The sequence below is a fragment of the Nyctibius grandis genome, chromosome 27 (assembly GCF_013368605.1).
Source record: "Nyctibius grandis isolate bNycGra1 chromosome 27, bNycGra1.pri, whole genome shotgun sequence".
NCBI lineage: Eukaryota > Metazoa > Chordata > Aves > Nyctibiiformes > Nyctibiidae > Nyctibius > Nyctibius grandis.
The window spans coordinates 638,003-647,122 of record NC_090684.1 but is presented as its reverse complement, the minus strand read 5'-3'; the positions used below and the strand labels follow the sequence as shown (position 1 = coordinate 647,122).

The 9,120-nt window shown below is 68.0% G+C and overlaps 1 protein-coding gene across 1 annotated transcript; it reads left to right on the top strand.

Moving 5' to 3' along the window:
* The first annotated feature begins 2,119 nt into the window (after window positions 1-2,119).
* On the top strand, window positions 2,120-8,943 carry MOV10 (Mov10 RNA helicase). Its single transcript, XM_068419322.1, has 22 exons — window positions 2,120-2,344; window positions 3,397-3,493; window positions 3,616-3,749; window positions 3,841-4,079; window positions 4,182-4,422; window positions 4,647-4,769; window positions 4,875-5,028; window positions 5,107-5,261; window positions 5,362-5,538; window positions 5,620-5,767; window positions 5,857-6,018; window positions 6,106-6,209; window positions 6,390-6,487; window positions 6,567-6,686; window positions 6,772-6,874; window positions 7,027-7,150; window positions 7,232-7,423; window positions 7,553-7,627; window positions 7,718-7,843; window positions 8,010-8,098; window positions 8,217-8,338; window positions 8,532-8,943. Exons 1-21 carry the CDS (start codon window positions 2,211-2,213, stop codon window positions 8,329-8,331), a joined length of 2,910 nt encoding a protein of 969 aa, XP_068275423.1. The 5' UTR covers window positions 2,120-2,210; the 3' UTR covers window positions 8,332-8,338; window positions 8,532-8,943.
* Window positions 8,944-9,120: the final 177 nt, after the last annotated feature.

The following is a 9,120-nucleotide window of genomic DNA, read 5'->3' as shown; positions in this document are numbered from 1 at the left end:
ACATTTGTATTTGCTGTTGAGACTGGCCATCCTACAGGCATCCTGTATCAAATAGTCTAGTAGAAATACACCACTGGTCTTTGTTTTAAAGCCATTTGTGTCTGTTCTTTCATGGTCTCACTTCTGTTAGCTCCTGGTGAAGGCAGATCTACAGGTGACAGCCTGAAAGCAGGGGTGGTTTTGCTTGCAAACCCCCAGGCAATGCTCCCACCCTGGTACACAGCCCGGGGAACTGGCAAGCTAAGAGCTTTCAAATTAAAACAGTCACACAGCTCTAACGAAGCACTTCACCCCGGGGAAAACAGCAAACAAGGTTATTCCAATCATCTCTGTCTTGCTGTAACACCCACCTCACCCCTTCCTGTGAGACACTAACTGCTGGGTGCACGGACAGCAGGACGGTCTCCTGGAGGGCTGCTCAAGGACAGTGCTGCCAGCGGTGCTTGTGGGGAGGGTTTCCTCCCTGCCCGCAGCCCTAGAGATGAAAGGTTACATGGACAAGCACCTACGGTGCTGCAGTCCATGGCCATGGTCCCATCCAGACAAGCACTGCAGCAATTCCAAGAATGTGAAGCTGAAGCTGGGCCGAGATAAGGCTGTGCACACAACAGAGCTTTTATCTGCCTCAAGGCTAGTCTTTTCTCGCTCTGGGTTAGTTACACTGCAAGTAGTTCACCACCACTCGTTCCAGCCTTAAGACTGTTTCTCTTTGTCCTTCTCCAAATCTTTAGCTAATCACCCTTTAGGCTGACTCACTCCCCGCCTGCCTCCTGGCCCTTCTCCCCCACCTTACAGCAGGCTCAGCTGTTCCAGCCCCTTCCCAGCTCCTCTCTCCCCCTTGGAAAAGCAGCGCTTGGTGTGACTGACCACCACTGGGGCACTCAGCAAGTGCCAGCCCAGCAGTGACACGTGCCCAGGGGCATCTAATCCTTACAGCCATGGGCTATTGCCTGCTGGAGACCAGAGGCTCAGCAGAGACTGTGGCCAGCTCCAGGGCAGTGTTATCCTGGGCTGGCTCTGTTAGAGTGTGCAGAAGTCAAAGCCTGACCCCAGATGAATCACAGTGAGCAGGCAGTGAGCGCAGCTCGACTGAGCCAGGGAAGGCAAAGCCAGCCCAGCGCAGCAGGATGGGTCCTGCCAGCCCAGACAGCACCTGGGCTACCCAGCTGCCCCCATGGAAAGAGCTTTCCTGTCTGTTTGCAAGATTAAAGCTTAAAGCTCCAGTGCACAACCACAACACTTACAAGCAAGTTCTCCAAAGGCAGCACCCCCATTTTTCAAGCCTCAGAGCCCTCCCACAGCCTGCGAGGGGCCCTACACCACCACAGGCTACCAGCCACCCCCAGACAGCACTGGGTCACGAGCAGAGCTTGGCTCAGAGGAGAAGCCACTCGAGGTACAGTGGGGGAAACAGCAGACTTACCCCAACGTCCCCGCGCCACAGACAAGGCAAAAGCAGCCCCGTGAGCAGTCGCAGCGTCCCGAGCCGTTTTGCAGAGGCAGGTCAGGGACCACCATCCTCAGGGGACAGGCTGGAGGGGGGAGCACAGGAAACCAGAGGCAGAGACCCCCAGAAACCAGCTCTCCCTGCGGCTGCTGCCCTATTTATGGAGCTGTGGGAGCTCCGGGAGCTCTTGCCCCCCTCCCTGATCAGCGATGCGGGGCACCTGGGCACCTCCCCTGCCCTGACAGCAGCCCGGGGCTGGCCCGGCGGCCACTGCTCGCCCCCCGGGGGCAACTGCTGCCCGGGTCGCAGGCGGGGGGGCCCCTGGCCCAGATCTCCATCACCCCCCAGCCCTGCAACCCCAGCCCGGATCGGGCACGGGTCTGTCACCTCTGGGCAGCCCTGCGGGGGGGTGCGCACCCCCCGGGGTGCCGGGTCCCCCCCCCGCACGCCGCCGGGGCGATTCCCGCGACCGTGGGGATCCCGCAGCCGGGACCCTCCGTGGGGTGCGGGACCGCGGGCAGGCTCCCCCCTAAGCGGGCCCGGGGCGGTGCTGCGGGGCTCGAGGTGCCGGGCAGGAGCCGCCCCCCGGACCCCCCCCGGCCCGGGCGGGCCCGCCTGGCGCTCGGCTCGGCCAGTTTCGCTTTCGTTTCTCCGTGCGAGACCAGCCCCGGCTCAGCCCAGCCCAGCCCGGCCCGGCACGGCATAGCTCGGCACGCTTCAGCCCGGCCCGGCACGGCTCTGCACAGCTCGGCTCGGCTCAGCCATGCCGCGGTTCAGCGTGGCGGAGGCCAGGCGGTGGGGGGACCAGTTCGTGCAGTTCCTGCAGGACACGGGCCGGGAGCAGGAGAGCCGGCGGGACGCGCTGCGCAGCATCTACACGCAGGAGTTTCGGGGCAGGTGAGAGCCCGCGGCCAGACCCGGGCGGCATCGCCTGGGACGGTGCCCCCCGCCAGCTGCACCCGCTCCCCCGGGCCAGCATCGCCCACTCCCCTGGCCAGCACCGCCAGTCCCTGGCCAGCATCAGTGGGGCTTCACGTGGCGTGCCAGGCCAGCTCCAGCCAGGAGCGGGGCGTGAGGGTAGCACTGGGGGGCGGGTGGGAGCTTTGGGGGGTCTCCTTCATCACCCGCCGGGGTGGCACGGAGAGCGTGAGCTTTCTGAGCAGCGAGGACCCCCTGGACCGGTTAAACGCAGGGGCTCCGCTCGCTCCAGCCGCGGAGAAAGCAGAGCAGCGTTGCTGGGGCAGCCTGTGTCCCGCTGGGCTGCGGATGCAGCAAGGGGCAGAGCTGCCTCTCCAGCCACCGGCCACCCGTGCACCCGAGTCCCTCCATCTCGCCACGGCCCTGCTGGGATGTTCCCCAGCTCCAGAGACCCCTTGGCAGCAGCTTGGGCATGGCCTCAGGCACCCACTGCCCGCCACGCTCCCCACCTCACCCCGCTGACACTGGTCACGCTGGCCCCTGTGCAATGTCACTGCTGTTAATCATTGGCAAAGCCGGGGTTCAGCCCGCCGGCGGGCTGCGGGACGTGCCGCGGGGTGCGGGAGGAGGTGCCTGGGGAGGCCTCGCTGTTGGGGGTGCAGTGGCCATGCCTTGGAGGAGCCCCCATCTGCGCCGGCTCAGCCCCTGGAGGACCTGGGCACAGGGATGCGTCCCTGCCCCGCTGGCACCTGCACGCTGGCAGGGACAGGGACTGCACGGCCAGACAGCTGTGCCACAGCCTGGAGCTGCAGGAGAATCCTGCAAGGATGTAAGATTTGTGCAGGGCTGGTGAAAAGCCACAGTCCTTCTGCCTCTCCTGGCACAGAGGGGAGCCACTGGGTGCCCCTCACCCCAGCCTCAGGGCCCTGCTTCACCTGCCCTTCCCGCTCGCCTCCTCTCGGCTGCTTGTGCTCCTGGCAGCCCAGCCGTGCTCCATCCCACGCAGAAACCTCCTCCTCTTCTCTGTGCAGGACTGACACAAAAGTGCCCAACTTCTCCTGCATCTTGTACGCGCTGAGGGTGACCCACCGGGCGCAGGTGCAAGGGGAGTCCGTGCACTTCAGGAAGGTGAGAGAGGCCCCGGGTTGGGGCCGCGCAGCAGCTCCTGCACCCAGCGGGACTGGCTCCACGGGAGCCCCCGGCCCCTGGCAGGACCCCAGGGCCACGCTGATGCTGGCTGCTCCTCACAGGAGAAGAGGCGCGTGGTGGTGGCAGACCAGTATCGGAGACCCAGAACGAATGCAGAGGCGTTGGCGTCTGCATCTGCCTCAGGGCAGCAGCCCCACTCCAGTCCACAAGTGCCCCAGAGCCGTGCCAAGAGGCGGTACGACCAGCAGCACCCTGCCCACGCCTGCCCCGGCGCACCCCGGGGACCCCGGCCCTGCCTGGGGAAGCCTGACCCTCCCTTCCCGCAGGGCCGAGTTCATCCGCGGGAAGCACGGCGTGGAGATCGTCTCGGAGCACGACAAGGGCAACGGGCGCATCCGCTTCCCGGTGGTGCCCCGCCAGCCCCGCACGGTCACCGTCCGGGTGCAGAACCGCGGGGCGGAGGCCGTGACGCTGCGGCGGTGCCAGCTGCGCCACGCGGCGCGGGAGCTCTCGTTCACCGACGAGCAAGGGGTGACGCAGGGCCAGTCCCTGCTGCTGCACCCAGGTAGGGCCCCGTGCCCTGCCTCGTGCCCTGCCCCATCCCCTGCCCCATCCCCTGTCCACCAGAGCAGATGCAGGACCCAGCTCTCGCCTCGTTGCCTCGCAGGCGGCACGTACCCCATCCAGGTGCGGTGCCTGACCACCTGCAATGGGTACTTCCACGCCGTGGTAGTCTTCGAGTTCACTAAGGAGCCAGACGAGCCCTTCAGCATCGGGCGCTACGTCGCCGCTGTGGCCGAGAGCCAGCTGGCCAAGGACCTGGGGCCCTCGGCGCCTTTCCAGCCTTACCAGGCCAGCCTCCGGCGCCCCGTCACCGTCGTCACCGAGGAGGGCATCCCCCCCGACAGGTACGTGGCGGGTCACCTGCTGCCATCCCGCGCAGAGGGCCCTGGCCGGTGCTCTGGCCGGGGCAAGGCTCAGCTCCTCGGGACCCCGGGACAACGCTTCATCCCGGTGCGATGGCTGGTGACGGCAGCGCTGGGGACACCCCGCTCGCCGGGGCCGCGGGTGGTTGCAGCCTGGGGGGGCCCAGCCCTGCAGTCCCTGCGGCACCGCTGTCCCCTCTGCCCAGCTCCCTGAAAAACGAACTGGAGAGGGAAATCCCGCTGGACACCTACCAGTACCCGAAGAGCCTCAAGGACACGATCCTGCTCGGACCCAGCACCAGCGCCAGCTCCAGCTGGGCTGCCATGCAGTGAGTGCCAAGGCGGGGGGCAACGCTGCCTGGCCCCGCGCCTCTCACCCCCTGCCCCTCGGCCGAGGCATCCCCGGGGCACGGCGACATCCCCGCTGCCCACAGGTCGCTGCTGGAGGCTCCTCTGCAGCCTGGGAACTACCAGGAGAAGCTGCAGCTGCTGCTGCACCTGGAGGAGATCCAGCTGGAGGTGGACATCCGGCGCTACGACATGCAGGACGTGCCCATGGTGCAGGACAGGGCGCTGCTGGTCCTCGACGTGCGTGGGAGGGGCGGGAGGGGTGCTGGGCCCCCAGGGCGCCCCGGGACCCCCGGCATCACCAGCCGTTCCGCACAGGTGCCCGGCGTGGCCGAGAACCGCCCGTCCGTGCTGAGGGGGGACCACCTCTTCGCCCACCTGAGCAGCGAGCGGGACCTCTCCCCACTCGTCCAGTACAAGGGCTACGTGCACGGCGTGGAGCTGGAGAAGGTCAGGCTGGGCTTCTCCTCCAAGTGAGTGGTGTCCTGGGGGGCCCCGGCAGTGCGGGGTGGGAAGGGCCGGGGAGGGCGGGGGGGAGCATCCCCGTGCCCTGCTCACACTGCTCCTTCCCAGGCTGATGAAGAAGTTTGTGACCAACCTGAGGTTCGACGTGACCTTCACCTTCAGCCGGCTGCCGCTGCAGGTGCAGCACCGGGCTGCAGCGCTGGCCATGCAGCGCGGCTTGGCCAGCCTCCTCTTCCCCTCCGCCTCCTGCCACAAGTCGCTCTTTGACGGCACCTTCCAGCCCCGGTGAGTCCCGGTGCCCGTGGGCGGGAGGGGAGGGGACGGGCGAGGATGGGGACCTGGCACCCCCAGCCTCTGCTCCCGCAGGTGGTTCGACCGCAAGCTGGAGGCGAACGAGGAGCAGCGCAGGGCCGTGACGCACATCGTGACGGGGATGTCCAGGCCAGCCCCGTACCTCATCTTCGGCCCCCCCGGCACTGGCAAGACGGTCACCTTGGTGGAGGCCATCAAGCAGGTGAGCGGCGGGGGCCCAGGTCCAGCCCCGGGCATCGCTGCCCACCCCGGCCCCGGGGGCTCAGCGCCATCACCCCTCCTCCTACCTAGGTGTGGACGTGCTTCAAGGACGCCCAGATCTTGGCCTGCGCCCCTTCCAACAGCGCCGCAGACCTGCTGTGCCAGCGCCTCATCAAGGACATCGCCCCCCGCTACGTCTACAGGCTCATGGCCAGCTCCAGGAGCTACCAGGAGGTCCCTGCCGACATCAGGGTAGGTCCCTGCCCCCCAGCACCCCACAGCACGGCCGGGCTGGTGGCCCCCAGGAGAGCAGGGTCCCACCGAGCGCCCGCGTTTCAGCCCTGCTGCAACTGGGACGAGAGGCAGAGCTGCTACGTGTACCCGAGCAAGGAGCAGCTGGGGCGCTACCGGATCCTCATCACCACGCTGGTGACAGCGGGAAGGTCGGGGCACCGGGGATTGTCCCCGCCACCCACGGCGGGTGGACCCAGGGGCTGCTGTGCAAGCGGGCTGTGAAGGCAGGGGAGGGGGTGCGGAGGAGGGTGGGCGGCGGGGGTCCCCTCCTCTGCGGAGGCCGAGGGGAGGCAGGGCGGCCGAGGCAGCCTCACTCCTCCTCTCCCCAGGCTGGTGTCAGCCAACTTCCCCCCAGGGTTTTTCTCCCACGTCTTCATCGACGAGGGCGGCCAGGCGGTAGAGCCGGAGAGCGCGGTCGCCATCGCGGGTGAGTGGTGCCCGCTGCCGTCTCAGGGACCCGTGTCTCCGCGTGGCCCGGGTCCCCCCTGAGCCTTCCCTCTGCCCAGGGCTCCTGAGCGCCATGGACCCGGAGACCAACCCCAACGGGGGGCAGCTGGTGCTGGCAGGGGACCCCCAGCAGCTGGGCCCCATCCTGAGGTCACCGCTGGCCATCGAGCACGGCTTGGGTGAGCGGGGAGAGGGGTGGGAGCGGTGCCGGTGCCCGGGGGTCGAGCAGCCTTGCGGGGAGCCACGGGGTCTCCCTGGGCGCAGGCGTCTCACTGCTGGAGAGGCTTATGCTGCACAACCCCCTGTACGAGAAGTCGAGCGCAGGATACAACCCCCAGTTCGTCACCAAACTGCTCTGGAACTACAGGTGAGGGCGGGGACGGGCGCGGGGACGGGGCTGCTGTGCTGCGCGCGGCTGGTGCGGGAGGTGGGAGCGCGCCCGCTGCCCTGGGTGCCCGGTGGTGGGAGGGTGCTGGGGCCGCGTGGCACCCGCCCTGGGCACTGTCCTGCCCCTGCCAGGTCCCACGAGGCCATCCTCAGGATCCCCAACGAGCTCTTCTACGACAGCGAGCTGAAGGCCTGCGAGAGCGACGAGCTCGACGTCCGGAGTCTGTATTGTGCCTGGGAGGAGCTTCCCAAAAAAGTGAGGGGGGGGCAGCAGGGAGGGGGCCGGGGGGAGCCCTGAGCCGCCGGCAGAGCAGAGCCCAACGGTCCCCATCCCCAGGGCTTCCCCATCATCTTCCACGGGGTTTGCGGGGAAGAACGGAGAGAGGCCAAGAGCCCCTCGTTCTTCAACACGTCTGAGATCGAGGTGCTGCTCCACTACCTGAAGAAGCTGCTGCAGAGCCGGGGCAAGGGGGGCTGCCCCAGCGTGTCGCCCAAGGAGGTTGGCATCATCTCTCCCTACAGGAAGCAGGTGAGGGGCACGGCTCTGCGGGCAGGGACCTCCCCAGGGGACTGGGGACACTGGGATGGATGGGCGGCCCTGGGGCTGGCACACGGGGAGGGCTCCATGGCAGCTGGCCTGCGCTGTGCCTCCCCCCAGGTGGAGAAGATCCGGAGAGCCATCACCTCCCTGGACCCTGTCCTGCGGGCGCTGCCGGACATCAGCCTGCTGAAGGTACGGTCCCACCCTGCCGCGGGTGGAGGGACCCCCGCCAGCCCCAGCCCGGGGTGCTCCCCGGCCCCTCACCTGCTGTCCCCGCCCCAGGTGGGCTCCGTGGAGGAGTTCCAGGGCCAGGAGCGGCGCGTCATCCTCATCTCCGCCGTGCGCAGCTGCGGCGAGTACCTCCAGCTCGACCAGACCTTCAAGCTGGGCTTCCTCGAGAACCCCAAGGTACCGTGCTGCCCCGAGCAGGCCCCTCTGCCTCGGCACCCCCCGCTCCCCTCCGGTGCCCCGGGCGCTCAGCACTGCGCCGGAGCTGCCTGCACCCCACTGGGGCTGGGGAGGGGGCCGAGGGCGGCTCTGCAGGGTCGAGCCCTCGCTCTGGTTCCCTTTTCAGAGGTTCAACGTGGCCATCACCAGGGCCAAGGCTCTGCTGATCGTGGTGGGCAACCCGGCCGTGCTCAGCAAGGACCACCACTGGCAGAGGTGAGCCTGGCCCGCGCCGTGCACGGTGCTCCGAGCACCCGCCCGCCCTCCCCTGCCGCCCGTGGGTGCGGGGCTGGTGCCACCCCCTGCCCACCCTCCCCTCGCCCTGTGCCCGCAGGTTCCTCAGGTACTGCCAGGATGAGGGCGGCTACACGGGGTACCCTTACGAGGACGGGAGCCCGGCCGAGGACGGCCTCGCCGCCGACCTCCGTGCGCTGCAGCTCAGGAACTAGCGACCAGGTGAGCGGAGCCGGGAGCTGCCGGTGGGGCCCCGGCCGGAGCAGGGTGGGCTGGACCCCCTGTGCCGGCACCCCGGGGGCACTGCGAGGCTTCTCCTGCAGCAAGTGTGACAGTGCTGGGGACGGGCTCTCGCGTAGGGGCTGCCTGTCCCCGCCTGAGGCGGGGCCAGCTCTGCCATGGGGTTTCTCCGCAGCAAACCCGCCTGGGGAAGGAGGAGAAGCCGCGCGGAGCTCCAGCACCCCTCACCTGCCCCTGGCCTGCAGCACCCGCCTGCTTTCCCCTGCCCCGGTCCCGGGGTGCTCGGTGCGTCCCTGTGGAGACGGGGCTGAGCCCCCTGGGCAAGGGGGTCCTGCCAGCCCCGGGCCCTGACACAGAGGCCTCCCCTCGCAGAGCGGGACCGCGCCAGCGCTGCACTGGTACCACTCGCCCTTTTAAAGTTTTTCACGTGGCCACGGAAAGCCAATTCTCCGTGACTGCTCTCACCGTTCAACGAATGGCTTAAGGGGGAGTCCAGCCTCCAAAGAGCATCCCTGGGCATGCAGGGGAGCTCAGTGCCGCTGCGGTGGGCGACTGGGCACGGCCGCGCAGGCGCGCTTCACTTTCTTTCCCTGGAATAAATGTTTGTAGAGAAAAACAGTGTTTGGATGTCGAGTCCTGGGCCCTTGCCCACAGCTGGGGCTGCCAGAGCAGGGACAGGCTTGCTGCAGCCCTGCCCCGACCTGCCCCAGGGTGACAGGGGAGGGCTGGCTCCAGCAGCGCCCGTCACACCGGGTGTGTGTGGG

What these genes read in the sequence shown, in the direction of transcription:
- MOV10 (XM_068419322.1), top strand. Translation starts at nt 2,211, where the DNA reads ATGCCGCGGTTCAGCGTGGCGGAGGCCAGGCGGTGGGGGGACCAGTTC. An exon ending in GAGGGCATCCCCCCCGACAG is followed by an intron (nt 4,423 to 4,646) that starts GTACGTGGCGGG and finishes CCCTCTGCCCAG; the next exon opens with CTCCCTGAAAAACGAACTGG. An exon ending in AAACTGCTCTGGAACTACAG is followed by an intron (nt 6,875 to 7,026) that starts GTGAGGGCGGGG and finishes TGCCCCTGCCAG; the next exon opens with GTCCCACGAGGCCATCCTCA.